The sequence below is a fragment of the Etheostoma cragini genome, chromosome 17 (genome assembly GCF_013103735.1).
Source record: "Etheostoma cragini isolate CJK2018 chromosome 17, CSU_Ecrag_1.0, whole genome shotgun sequence".
NCBI lineage: Eukaryota > Metazoa > Chordata > Actinopteri > Perciformes > Percidae > Etheostoma > Etheostoma cragini.
In genome coordinates this window covers 21,916,989-21,931,781 of record NC_048423.1, presented here as the reverse complement: position 1 = coordinate 21,931,781, position 14,793 = coordinate 21,916,989, and the positions used below count along the sequence as shown (strand labels likewise).

Genomic DNA, 14,793 nt, shown 5'->3' with positions numbered 1-14,793 from the left:
CAATCCAACAAAAAACCTGGGCAGCGTCTCTGCAGCTTTGCCCTCTCGCCGTCTAGCTTTGGCAGAAACAAAGTCGCCTAGCAACCAGGGAAAATGAAGACAACGTTATGTGGGGAAGCGTCAGATGTCTCAGTAAGGGAGAGTAAAACCCATGAGGGAGAGAAGGAAAGGGAAAAGTGAGGGTTCAGAATAAGTACCAACTTCAAACTGTGTGGTGTCTGGGGGAGAGCGAGCGAGAGAGAGAGAATGTTTGAAGGGAAAGTGGGTGATTCCTCTGGTTATGATGGCTTCAAAGCCTCAGACACTTCTACTAAGCTGTCAAGTGAACAACACCAATAAATCTGAATAGAGGCGCTATGCTTACTACTCTTCATCCTTTCTTCTTCACTTCAAGTGCTAACACCATCCAAAGAAAACAGTCCTTACATATTCTCACAGCGGGAAGCCACAAAGCTAATGGGACGAAATGAAGGAGAAACACTGAGTAAAAGACACTTTAAAGTTGAAACCAAAGCTTCCCTGTCTACACACATCGCCAGGCTACAGTGGAGAGAGCCAGTTCTGACAGACTTGGAAGATCTGGACACATCCGTGCTTGTCTGAGTGTAATCCCATGACACAAAAGTTTAACATCAATCCGGGAAATGCTTTCCGAGGGGAAGGGATGAAAAGAATAAAATGAGGAAGGTTAACCAGTGGTAGAAACTGCTTAATTAAGGGGCATTTTTGTATTTTGTTACATACCCTCGGCGTTTAGACATTTTTATACCCCGTAGGCTGAACTTGTGAGCATGTGTAGAACTAGGGCTTCGCTGGTTTGGTTTGATCACTAGTCAGTCCAGACATCCTTGATATTTTACTAGGGGTTTGAACAAAAAGATGGGAAACATGATTGCCCCTATAAGAACTCCAGGACATGGCCAAAATTGGTTTGCAAGTCCCTAAGAAATCATGATCCCTAATCCCATCCAAAGACAAATAAAAAGCACTTGGAAGGACAGGGCCTGACCTAGAAAACTATGTGGCCTCCATTTAGCAGCATGATGGGATATAGACCTGATTTCTCTCTTTGGCTTGTCTCATGTCACTGTTAGTCATCTGCCGGCTGGTGGAACACTGGGGGTGAATCTTGTCTCACATGTTGGTGTATTTTTAGAAGTGCTATTAACAGGTCAACTAGCTTTATGGTGTCAGGGAATCCAGATCTTAGCATAGGGGTAGGCTGGTGTGCCCAGAGCACACTGATATGGGCAACTGTGGTTAAGGGGTTATATGTGCTTCATGGGAACACACCACAGAAATACTTTTGAGTAAAACTCAGACAATTCTAATTAATTCCACATGGAAAAAAAGATGATGGGCACTAGAATGAAATGTGACTTACTATTCAATGGCATTATGTGCTCGGCTCCAGGATGATGAAAGTTGAGGCCCATGCGTCCTATGGAAGAAGAAAAAAAAAAAGATTTTACAAAAGAGGGAAAACATGGAGATTGCTGATAAAAAGCCATCGTGTTAACAGACACATTTAATCTTTTATTCTACTGTTGGCAATGGGGAAAATGCCAGCCATGATGTTTAACTTGAAATGAATGAACAACTAATTTACTCAATGTGATACAATGGCACAAAGGACAAGCACAGACAGCCAATGCAAAACAAGGAGGTGGAAACACGCATTCCTTTGTAACATATCTCATATGCACGCACACACACGCTCTCTCGCACACATACACACACGCACAAACACACACACACAGGCAGCTATATAGCTAGGAATTTAACAGAGCGTGCATTCTGCAATGGTGACAATGTGTGCACGTTACAAGGGCCCATCTGTCAGTGTTTTTTTTTGAAAGAGGGGTGGTGTGGGGAATCTAAATGGAAGTCTTCCTGGTTATCTCAGTCACCATGATACTATTTTTTAATAAGCGATAACAAAAACACACAGGCAGAAATAGCCTACCTGGTTTAGGACAAAACATTGCGGTCTCACTGTCAACATCATTTGCAATGGCAGCCGCAGAGGCACACCCTGTTATCCTCAACCACTTAAAATCAGGGTCCTCTGTCAAAATCCGCCTACACAAGCTTTTTACTCAACACACAGCAAGTAAGCAGTCTGTCTACCTATGTCTACCTAGAGTCCTTCAGACAGAAGGTGAAGCAACATCAATATTTGGTCTGTAGATTTAATGAAACACACCTTTTGGCTTTTGCCCATACCCGGCTGCACGTTGCAAGCTGCTATGGCGCAAACAAGATGACATGTCAAAAGTTTCTTAATTTGGCCAAAGAAAACAGATAGTGGGGATTGCAATGGAGCCTCTTCCTGGTTCGCAAACAGGAATGGATCTAGTACTTGTAATGAGTTTCATTTACCTTGGAACTCGCAAGCCAGAGCTGGGAATTACGCCACACCTGAGTTGAATGCGTTCCATTTACAAGTCGGATATTCATTGTTTTCATTAGCTCTAGCCGGGTTAGCCAAGGTTAGCAATGCCAGGTGATAACGACGCATTACACCATTTTTTGTGCATAAAAACAGCGTGACAACATGTCCACTGATAGCAGTTGAACATGTCTGTGTGAACAACAAATTTAGTGAGACACGAATAAGACAGAAGTGCTTATAAATTTATGCTACGACAGCTTTCAACTGTTGATACAGGGGACAGCCATGTTGGATTTTGAACTCTGCTACTGCGAGGTTGTCCGAGTTACGAGCTTGGAAAATCCAAAGTCAGGGGGCGATTCCAAATTGACCTCAGAAAATCAGAGTTCAGAGTACAAATGGAACACACTAGACCTGGTTTAAAAAACAGAAAGGCAAGGTGGGGGAGGACAAGGGGGAGGCCACCCTTCAGCACCCCAGATGTGGATTTCCACACTCCTCCCAGCCACTCCGAGTCCAGAAAACGGTAGGACTCAAGGACAAAATGAGTGCGACGAGCCCATACATTCGCACACATTTGTTGTAGATATGTGGATATGTGTGACATAGCCTAATGTCACATGATCTTTGCTCTTTCCAACTTATTATCAAGAGGAAATGCACCCAAAAGGAGGAAGATCCAGGATTGTGTCCTCACACTGAGTATTTTTTTCCCTCTTTCATGAGTATTGATAAATGTGTGGGTGGTCTATTTGTCAGTGCTCCAAGTTCAACCAAATGAGAGTGTTTAAGGCCAAATGTTCAACTGGCTGCAACGGATTTGAGGTGGCTTTCACCTGAGCAGTTTGGTCCATTTTAATCAAATCCTGCAGCATTTGGTCAGATAGTCCGATTTGTTTTGGGGCGGTGTGAAGGCTCAACTGAACTCTGGAGTGGAACAAACAACCGAAGTCTGGTACGTTCGACCATGTGACATTTGTTCACAATGTTTGGTGCAAAGAGCACCTTGACCTAGCTCCACCGCATTTGGTTGAGCAAAGAAAATAAGGAAAATTAGGATCAATTATATACAGCATTACTAATACGCTTCAATGAACAGAATCAGAGTCAAAGCTTTGACTTTGACAGTAGGGCAAGAGTCACCACAAACCCTAGGGTCTGTGCTTCCCTTTCGGACTACATTAGTCATTTTGGGTGATGGAGGGGGACAGTTGCCCTCCTGAAGCCTTAAAATAGCTCTGGGCATGTGCCATCTGCTTCCCTTAGGAGTTGAGTGGCAGGGTTTGAGGGGCCCCTGAGTTGCTTCTGCTCATGCTGCTCCTCTAGTGACATTTCCTCACTGAGATCCTGAGCTATTCTCAACCATCCTGTGATGGTTGCTCAGCAGCACAGCCACTGGGGAGACTCGCCGTCCACTTCCTTACACAGGGACTTAAGAGTACCTCCCTTTATTGCGCCTCACTGACTGGACAGTGACCTCGCCGTAACCGCTTTGGTAGGAATGGGATAAAGAGTACGTGATGGGTTAGCGAGACATAGCAAGCAGACAAAAATTTGGGATCCGGTGCCCCAGTGGGGAGACTACAAAGTTTTCATTGAGGGGGAGCATGAGGCCACAGAGGTTTTAGCAAGGCAGTCATTAAAAGACCACAAGAAACCAGGCCAAATGAAGTCAAAAGCATAATTAGCTGCAAAGAAAGCTGTAAAACGTTTCCGTAGTCTTGTGCTCTCTTGCCCCCGGAGTCTTGTGCTCTCTCGCCCTCTGCTCTCTCCTCCTATCACTTCCTGCTGCTCTGGAGCTGTGGAGTCTGGATCTGTGGTTGGAGTCCCCTGCTGCCTCCATGTTCCTGCTCGACACCCTCTGCTACAATTCTTCATGTCTCTCTTTCTGTCTGTCTCTTCTCTGTCCCCCAACCGGTCGAAGAAGATGACCGCCCACTCTGAGCCATGGTTCCGCTCGAGGTTTCTGCCTCTTAAAAGGATGTTTTTCCCTGTCCTCTGTCGCCTAGTGCTTTCTCTTGGTGGGAATTGTTGGGTTTCTGTAACTAACATCACAGAGTACGGTCTAGACCTGCTCTTTATGGAAAAACGTTGTGAGACAACTGTAGTGATTTGCCGCTATATTAATAAAAAGAAGAAAAAAAGAAATGGAGATATTGGCCCGCTGTGGTTGAGATTTGACAGACAGCAAAGAGGTTACCTAGAAAATATTAACAATTACTGCTTTCTGGTTTGTTTAGTTTTTTGCTCCCTCTGTTTCCCATTATAACACATATTTAAACACCTTAAGGAGAAAGCTCTGGCAGAAGTTGTGAGAGGATAGTGGGTGTGCCAACAGCAAGGTGTGGAAATGTTAGTGCTGATGAATATACACCTCAGCAGCAGGGTGCCCCAAAGCTGCACGTCTTGCTGACTACTGCCACTACATCAGCAAAGAAAAGACGACAATAACCACTGAGGGGGATGTGTTTTGCACACTGCTGACAGATGACTGAGAAGATTAAGTGGTATGGATGTTTCTGTAAGGAACCTGCTGAGAGTTATTTGTGTGTCTCTGTTGATGTCAGAACTGCCTCTTTCATAGCAACGTGTACAACAGGGCCAAAGTTCATTCAGTTATCAAGCCATTACACGTAAAACTATATTTAGCTATGTGCAGTACAAAACACAAATGGTTAGAGAATATTTCTACAAGCAAATCCCTAAATAAGCCAACCATACGCTATTTTATTTTTCATAAAAGTAATAATTGTAAAACTATTAAATGCCTTTTGTATTATAATAGAGGATTTCCAGAACTCAGTTAAGCCTGATGCACAGTTTAAAAGTTGTATTAATTTCAAAAGTATTTTGTATGAGATATGGACAAACCATGAATTTAATAGCCAAAACAAGCCCAGACTTGTTTTGTTGCATGGACTGGATTAGCTCAGTCATGCTTGCAAGAGTCATGAATTTTCCACCATAACAAAACATAGCACTGTGACACTGTAACTTATTGGAAGCTTGGTGCGATTAACCTTTTAACACAGCCAACAAACACGTCGCCTTATCTCGAATGCAGTCATTACTGGCTGTTTAAAGTACAGCGGCATCCCTCCGACATGGAGATAATCGCGTGTTTTGTTAGTACAAGGGCTGAAAAAGAGGTCAGATCGACTTCCACAACTTCAGCCCAACCCAGTGTTTCAAATATTGAGCTTTTACCTCAGGTTAAGCTAGGGTGACCCCTCTCTGAACCTAATCAAAGACAAAAGATCACACAGAGCTCCTCTTACAAACAAACTTACATCTTACTCTTACATCTTTCACATAGTGTGTATACAAACTTATTTTATATATATATATATATATATATATATATATATATATATATAAATATATATATATTTGTATATAGTTGCTCTCAGGACTGTGCACCAGGTCCCCCCCCTTTTCTTTTTTTCTGGACTACCTATACTTCATATTTTTATATTTTTATATATTTATATTTTGTGTCAACACTAAAAGGGTGGCTTTAATTTCGTTGCACAGGTACTGCACTTGTGTATAATGACAATAAAGGTATTCTATTCTAAACTTGATCTTTGAGGACCTAGCTAAGGCTATATCCAAGCTACTACGTTTTCATTTTTTAAACCAGCTTTTTAAAACGTCTACAATCTCTGTCCATAACTCTGATTATAACACACCTGTAAACAAACATCGCTGAACATTCACTGGGCATGTGCGTGCTTATGATAATTGCATAATTACATCCACCTTGCAGGCAGCAAGGAAAAGCTACTTTTACGGAGTCTAATAAAACATTGATGACTCTTCACGTTCTAAAATGTATCATACTTGATGAACATAAAGAAGATTATATAGTTTTTAAACAAGACTTTGACTTCAAAAGCTTCAATAGCTTGCCTCTTCATTATCATTCACAAATCATTATTCAAGTGGTAGTCAAGGATGATGTCTTTTGTTCTCTTCTGGAAAAGGGTCACGTGACAGGGACGTAGCAAATCAGGGAAGGACATGTTGTGACTTATTCAATAATGAAGCCAACGTGGGTGTTTGCATCATTGTTTCCAAAGGTCTCTGTTTCTACCCACCCAGACCACAACGCAACCCCGGACATTTCAAACCAAAATCAGGGTCAGCATCGTTTCCAGATGTCTCCGCTTTAGGTGCTCTGAGTAGTGTGGATGAGTGTGAGGCGTAAACGTAAAGTTATGTGTATTAAAACATAAACACAGTAGTGTAGATGCAGCCTAAGACAGAGGGAGGTAGTGTTTTTCTTTGTTATTGCTGAATATTTGTCCAAAACCTTTATAAAAACTATATTCTCATTCTTCTCTTTTGTTGTGTTTTCTTTTGCCTTTATTGGAGACAATATCTATTCAATATCAATCTATTTATATGCAGCAAAGGGCAACGAATTGGAATTGAACCCAGGGCTACTATGGTAAGGACTGAGCCTTGGTCACGGGGCGCACACTCAACCAGATAAGCTTCCAGGGCGCCCTGATAGTCAAACATTTTATTTATGAAATGCATTTTCGGGTTCATAGTTTTAATTGTTTTTTTTTTTACTATAATTTTCATAAACACATTATTTTCCTCATGCTGTCTGTCTGAATAAATCTGTATTAACTCTATTCTTTAAGCCCCCATCCCGAAAAAGCCAGTCTGCACTGATTGGCTTATCAGACCAATATTGTGCACCTAGTTATCAAGCCATGGGTGGAGATACTCAGATGGGGGAGCGGTATATTCTAATTGTGACATAGCAATATGGAAAACAGGCACTCCAGATACCAAAATGTATGTGCACAAGCACTGAAAAGGTCCCCCCCCCCCCCCCCCCCCCCCCCTTAAAGCAATTTGTAAAATACATTTCCAAACCTTCGTAGTTTGGAGGCTCTATTGTGTGAGCTTTTGTGAACTGATTCATTATTGACATTTTATAGATTTGACAATTGAAGGAATAGGTATTTTTTGGGAGTATGCTCTGCCGAGAGTTAGATGAGACGATTGATACCACTCTCTTGTCTGCACGCTATTTAGGAAGCTACCCCAAGGAGAATGTTTTGTTAGATTAGCATCAGCAACTGGTCAAGAATTAGCCCAGGACAAAACCCTGCGTAACACAACAACTTACACAACTTTAAATTTTCTGTACGGTTGTACGTTTTTGTAAGTTGCAGCTCTACTTTAGGGCTTAACTTTGCATTAAGGTTCATGGAGTTTAACCTCTAAAAGCTGCACTTACACACAAAGAGACAATGCAAACCGTAACGGACGCATGAGTAAGATCATGTGAGTCAGACCAGCTGAGGCAGTGTGTGTGTGTGTGCGTGTTTAGAGAGGATGACTTTGTGGGCGGGGTGGGATCCAAACACAGTATTCATGAGGACTAAAAGGAGAAATTAATACTTTTGTGTGTGTTTGTGTGTGTATGTGGGACAGACAACGACACAGAACGACACAGTATAATTTCTACTTAGTTGACTTTGCATAGATCGGTTGCGTGAGAGTGTGTGAGGTGAGAGTGCTTTGCATGGAATGTTACAGTTGATTTAGATGTGTGTGTGTGTGTTTGTGTTTGTTGGCAGCAGTGGTGGTGGCTAATGTCGAACTGGTAGTGTTTTTCCAGGCCAAAGGGAGAATCTCTGGCGTGTGTGTGTTAGTGTGGGGGTGCCTAGGTCCATACATGAGCTCAGCTGACCCAGTTCAGGAACTACATGCAGACCAGTGTGTGTGTGTGTGTGTGCGTGCGTGCGTGCGTGCGTGCGTGTTTGCTACAGAAAGGGCCTGTTTGTTCAGACGTCCACACGGCTCCTTACCCAGGAGTAAAGAGCTTTCGCAAAGTTTGAGAGGATTGCGAGAATAAAGTGTCTCTCTCGCTCACACACACACACACACACACACACACACACACACACACCCTTTGAAGCTAACTCTTCTTCACACAACTGCTAAGAAAGAAAAAAACTTGACTCGAGATAGCCTTGCCCTACATCCTGTCTTAGAGAGAGAAAGAGAGAGGGGGGGGGGTTACCTCACACACTCATGCCACAGATTTATATTCACATCACACTACAAGTGCTTTTCCTTCTTTAGATAAACGCACACATACAGGGACTCATAAAACACTCTAGGAAAAACAACTATTCCAGTCACAATGAGAAGAATGCAAGTAATGTCCGCGATAGGATGGCAGTGGGTGGGACACACTCAGTTGGGAATGCAAAACCAGGCCTACGGGGTTAATTAGTTTTGACTAGTGACGCTCAGCTGGTGGGCAGTATCCTCAAAGAGGGACTTTGCTATGACTGTAGCTGGCAACTAACTGAGCATAATAAAATATGTTTTCTATTGTTATCACCTATTCTTGTCTTGGTAGGTTTCAATTAAGAACTACTGACCTGGATCTGGGATTTTCTTTTTTAGTCAGCACGCGATAACATCGGCTTCAACAACGTCTAAATCAGTTTTTCGACTTAAAATATCCATGTTATTTTATTATTGGTGGATTTTCTTTGCTCACTTCAGATGCACAAATGTTGATCAGGTTCGCCGGGTTGCACCTCTCATCCAGCCTTAAGATGCTTTTGGGAAACAAAGTCTTGGACAGTCCATGACATTTTCACTACGTACCAGTAACTTCACAACTGTAGCACTAGCTGCTCGGCCATCTTTGCTACAGCGAGGGGCACCGGCCCAAAACCAACACCTGAACGTAGCATTCAGCAGGTTCCAGATCTCCAGAGTCACCACCTGCAACTCTGAATTTTTGGGCAATTCAGACAGGTCAAACTTGACCCTTAGCAAGTCAACTTAAAGAAACGACAACTCCTAAATCGAACCATCATTTATTACAGTGAACATTTATTTTAATAGAGCTGGGACAATGGGCTTTTGTCTGATTAAATTTTTTCACGATACATGTCTGCCGATTGGATTTGTATTGCAATTTTCCTTTGTTGCGATTCTAGAGGTAATGCGTTTCGGTAGTATATACACTTGTAGAGACAATAGATCATGATACATTTTTAAATCTAATTGTTTCTAAGAAAAATGCACATCATGTGTCAGTCAGTCTGACATTTATTTAATTTGTAAAGTAGCACATATGATGTAGTTGCTGTCCAGTAACGTATGAACAGAAAATATTGAGGTGAATCATTGAAAAATCTATTCTAGGGAAAAGAATCAATTGCCGCAAAAAAATCACAATACATACGATCTGGGATCGGTTTTCCACACCCCTAATTTTTTAATTAACTTCTTCTAGGAATCATTTCTGTAGCTTCAGTGTCAACTGAAAATTCTGTTTAATTATGTTGCAACTGACAAGGGCAAAGCAAAACACACACACTTCAAAACAGGAAGTCAGCCAACGTGAACACAATGCCAGGCTGATTAAATCATATAAAAAACAAAATGGCTGTTCAGTCGGCTGAAGCTGGCCCGTGCCCGCGTCACAACCTGACCAAACCCAATATGTACTACCACATTTGAAACCCAAAGTCTTTTTTTAGCAACACTTCCGTAATTACTTACATTTGACTTGTCAACACATTTGCTATACTTTATCCCTTTGCCCGTTTCCATTGGACATTACATTTTTTTACTTTAATCTTTTACAAATGACAAAGATGGATGTAGATCGGTACAGTCAGAGAGAGAAATAGAGGAACTTCTTAAATTAATTCGGAAAATGACTGAACCCAACCGGACCCTAAAGCTTTACACAACAGGACCCAGACCTGTTGGGTAGCAAAGCTCTTTCTCCAATACAGCTTTTGTTATACAAGTTCCTAGTGTTTACCCTAGGTTTGTGGAAGACTTAGATGCATGTAGTTGATGGGGGGTTTTGAGGGTCATCCCTCAAGAAAAGGTTATGTTGGGGGAAAAACTGCATCAAATCATTTTGGACCATTTTTTTGTCCATATCTGTGTCTCAAACATTAGACAAGATAGATCAGATAATAATAAAATAGCACTCAAAACATCTAAAGACAAAACTTGCTAAAGAAGTCGACTGGGGACCAGCTACAATCATTAGATCTGAGACTTTAGTTAGTTGTGATGCTCACATGGAGTTTACATTCCATCAGCTTAGGTGATGTCCAAAACGGCTTGGATGCTGCACCTAAGCCTTCTAATAAGGTAGGGAAAACCCTGAGTTCTGATCTAAATGACCTTCTGAGTTGGAAAAAAAGCACCAGCAGCTAGGCTTTTGGCAGTCGATTACACAGCAGACACAAAGGGCCCTTCCCAGACAGTGGGTAGGTACGCCAGCAGGGTGGAACTGCTCTGTGGTTGGCATGGTAGCTCACTGCAGCACCACGCTGTCTACATGATGGCGAGAGGGGTAAACAAGCAAAGAGAGATGCAGGAATGCACGCCCATGTCTATGCACCACCCTCCCTGTCTTTTCTTGTGTCTCTTCTGTCTGTTGCGCTTTGATACGCAATCATAAGGGAAGGCGTGCAGGACGTTACGACACCTTTCCAGTTAAGTAAGGTCGGGCCAGGATGACCATTTTCCTGCAACAATGCCCTCTCAGCACGAGATTGAGAAAACAGACTCCACGCATGAGAAAGCGAGATGCTCTGCTCATTATGTAACCCTCCCACCAATCTTTCCATTGTTAAGATGGGAGGATGGGGGAGCATAAAAACCCTCCACCCAACCTGACAGGGCCCCATCTGGGAGACTTGATCCAAAGTTTTTACAATAAACACGTGACCAGTGCTACAAAAATATTGGTTTTAAAAGGCCTGACATACATTTGATGGCTTCAAAAGGGGTTGTAGAAAGATGCCATAATACTGTTTTCTTCATGATTTCACAAATTCTCTATACCTCCCAGGAGATAAATATGGTGTGATGTTATTTTTTTGAGTATGAATCTGCATTTCCCCCAAAAAACTGGATCATGGTTGCTTAGAAACAAAGATTTGATCTTCAGGCTATGACTCAGTCATTTGGGGCCAACCCCACACAAAATAAAAGATCCACGTAGAGTTTCGGAAGTCTACTTTGTGTTGATCATGTTGAGGAAAAATATAATGCACAAACATACTCAGTCACTCAACATTTATGCCTACAACATAGTCAGCCAACAAAAGCCCCAGTCATGTGACATTTTACGTGATCCATTGATTCCAATCAGCAGAAAGTTAACAGGCAAAGAAGAAGAAAGGCAAAAGAAAATGCAATTTGCAAATGAGACCACCTGAATGCACAATACTGCACATCTGGTCCACAACACAAACAAACACACACAGACGCACACACGGACAAAAGAATATGCAAGATTTTGCAGGTAAGGCTCATAATGTTAATTATTAAATTTCAAAACAGAACACGATGATCCGTACTGAATTGGTTAAGGGATTGGCAAATTGAGCAAAAGAAAAACAAAAGTGCCCAGATGAGATTATGCCCATGAAGCAAAAAATAAATAAAAATTATGTAAGCATGGACATATGAATATTCCTAACCTGCAAAATGATTCCTCCATATAATATCAGCGATAGTCATTGGTGGGCCACCGGCAGGGTGTGGTTTACCTTTGTCATGGTCAGTCCTTATCATATCCATTAAGGAATTCTCCAAAGAGTGCAAGCTAAAAGCATCAAAGGGCCGATTCCGGTCCTGCAACACAGCAAAACAGGGGGAGGATTAGTCGCCACGGTACATCATATACAAAATAAACACAGGGAATTAAATACCTGTATCACTTTAAGGCTGCCTGCAACAATGAGAACTACTAAAGCTTATACAGCAAAGTATCATTAATACTTCATAACTCGCAGTTTTCCTTGGATTGGGGTAGTCATTCCTACTATTATTTCAAGTCATAGTTCCATTATCTATGTTACTATAATTGCAACTGTTTATTGTCACAACTGCTGGAGGTGTGGTCTAGAACTACTCTATCTGTCAAGTGTCCTGCGATAATTCTTGACACTATAAATCAAATTGATTTGAAACGCTCCTGTAAACTCCCGGATCTTTCATGTGGTGTTACTATTGCACGGTACAGCGTAAAAGATTAAAACAATGGGGAATATAACAAAATAAACCCACTGAAAGACTAAATCACAATTGGAATCACCAACAAAGTGGGGAACAAAATGAAAAACCCTGTATTAAGGATGTGAGCTTTAAAAGCGGGCAAACATGGACTTGCACATTAAGCCTTGCTCTTGAAATTCTGATTGGCTGCTATCCTTGCTCAAGGGCAGATCAATTGCAAAAATATGTATGAATTAACAGCTCCCATTTTTGTTCAAAAAGCAAGGAAGCGTGCAATGTATTCTTGGCTGAATCTAGACTAATTTAAATTAAGGATCTGAAACTAGGGGGAAATAGAATGTATGCGTCAGCCCTGGGGATGATGGTGAATACAGCTGATATTATAAGGCATATATATGAATGTTATAGAGGCTTCTTAAGCCTTTTCTAATGTCAAAAAGTTACAATGAAAGCACAGACCAGACTCTGCCCTGAAAAGCCCCATCTGTCCGGATTAATATAATTTTCTAGAGAATTACATAACAGAAGGCCAAATTAAATCTCAAACTGTTACTTTGGCTTACTCCTCACTTGGCTCATGACCAACTAGAGGTTCAGTTTTGAGAGCATCCATCATTTTGACATTTGGATCAATCGTACTACTGAAGAGTTTCCAGCCATTTGTCAATTATCAGATTAGTCGATGGATAGAAAAATACATTTTCATAATGAATAGTTTTTGCTTCTCAAATGTAAATATCTGCTTGTCTTCACAGTCCTCTATGATAGTAAATTGAATATCTTTGGGTTTTGGACTGATGCGCTGGACAAAACAAGCAAATTGGGCTCAGGAACTTGAGATAGATGCTATTTTATAATCATGGATAGACCGACAATTACTAAATTATTCAGGAAAATACTTGACAGAATAATCAGTAATGAAAGTAATCATTGGTTGTAAAAACATAGACAATTCTTTATTTGTCAAGTCCGCGGCCACCCATTGTCATTTCAAATTAGGGGTGGGCAATATGGAAAAAATCAAATACCCCAATATTTTTGACCAACTTTGGGGCATTCATTGTGTGCATTCACAACATATTTACACAATGAGATGTTTGATAAATAATCACCAATAATGTGGATATAATGACTAAGTGGGGAAAGGCAAACCATAAAACAGCTAGGAAGTCTGGTAAGTTTGGAAAAATTACATCAGTTGACTGTAATATTCTTTAAAACTTAAAAGTATAAGACAACACTCATGCCATATTACAATATCCAAAATCTAAGATGATATCTAGCCTAAAATATTGATATTAATCCACATACTGTGTAGCCCAGCCCTGTTTCAAATCTATTTTACATGGTGATTTACAAAACATGTCCAAACTAATTTCCTTATCCTATTAGGTAGATTGACTCAATTGAGTCCAGAAGTGGACTACATCGCACACCTCGACTTTAAACCGCTGACTCCTGAAGATAACTTCGGACAGCCACTGTGTAAGAATGACTTTTTGAAAATGTCATGTGTTGCCGAAGGTAAAGGAGCTGGAGGCTGCAGCCTTGCAGCTGTGTCCTGTGTCCGCTGCCCAAGCCGGGGCCACATTGTTTTCACACCGCAGCTATTGTTGCCCATTCGGCTGAGCATTCAAAAGTGTTATTCCCCTCCACTCTGGACCCGACAGCGCCACGTAGATAAAAATCTGCCCACTTGGTACAAACGGTAAACACTTAAAGCGCTGAGCTTTTAGTTTTCTCCCCCCTCAACTCCTCTGTGACACATGGATGAGCACAGTGATTGGGGGGGGGGGGGGGGGGGGGGGGACGGAGAGCTCAGTGTAGTTAAATGACCTAAGGAGATCATATACACACACATGGCCCACACACTTTACTGTTTAAACACCCCGTAAGAATCCATAAAGTGTGGAGCAAAGATTCAGTTCGACCTATCTCGACTACACTGCAGCTCATCTTTCCTCGTGACGTGACACATAAACAAGATATAAGAGTGTTTAGAGGGAGATCATGATAAGAAACAGACTAAGCATTTCAAAGATGGCTGAAGGCCTGTTTTTAATGAATAAAGTCTGCTCCGAAAGGTTAAGGGGCTGCCAGATTCAGAGGCAGTTGGTGTTTGTTTTCCCCCTTTATAAACTGTAATAAGTGCAAGCAGCAGTTTGTTACTTTTTATCACATTAAAGCGCACCTTTACTGCCACACAAGCAAGCAATCAATCAATAAATAGGAAAAGGCCCCAAATAGTCAAAGGGACACAGACCCAAAGAGATACGACCCAAATATGTACAGTGGGTACGGAAAGTATTCAGACCCCTTTAAATTTTTCACTCTTTGTTTCATTGCAGCCTTTTTCC

At 41.5% G+C, this 14,793-nt stretch overlaps 1 protein-coding gene across 8 annotated transcripts in view; it reads right to left on the bottom strand.

Annotated features, from left to right (window-relative positions):
- Positions 1–14,793, bottom strand: part of cpeb3 (cytoplasmic polyadenylation element binding protein 3) — a 45,629-nt gene that overhangs the window by 21,447 nt on the left and 9,389 nt on the right. For 5 of the 8 annotated variants that reach the window (XM_034899248.1, XM_034899251.1, XM_034899250.1 and 2 more), the window contains 2 exons: positions 11,899–12,052; positions 1,385–1,441 (listed from right to left, as the gene is read on the bottom strand). In XM_034899248.1, coding sequence (XP_034755139.1) covers positions 1,385–1,441; positions 11,899–12,052 — 211 coding nt within the window. The remainder of the gene's footprint in view (positions 1–1,384; positions 1,442–11,898; positions 12,053–14,793) is intronic. The other 3 variants (XM_034899252.1, XM_034899254.1, XM_034899256.1) reach the window with 1 other exon arrangement.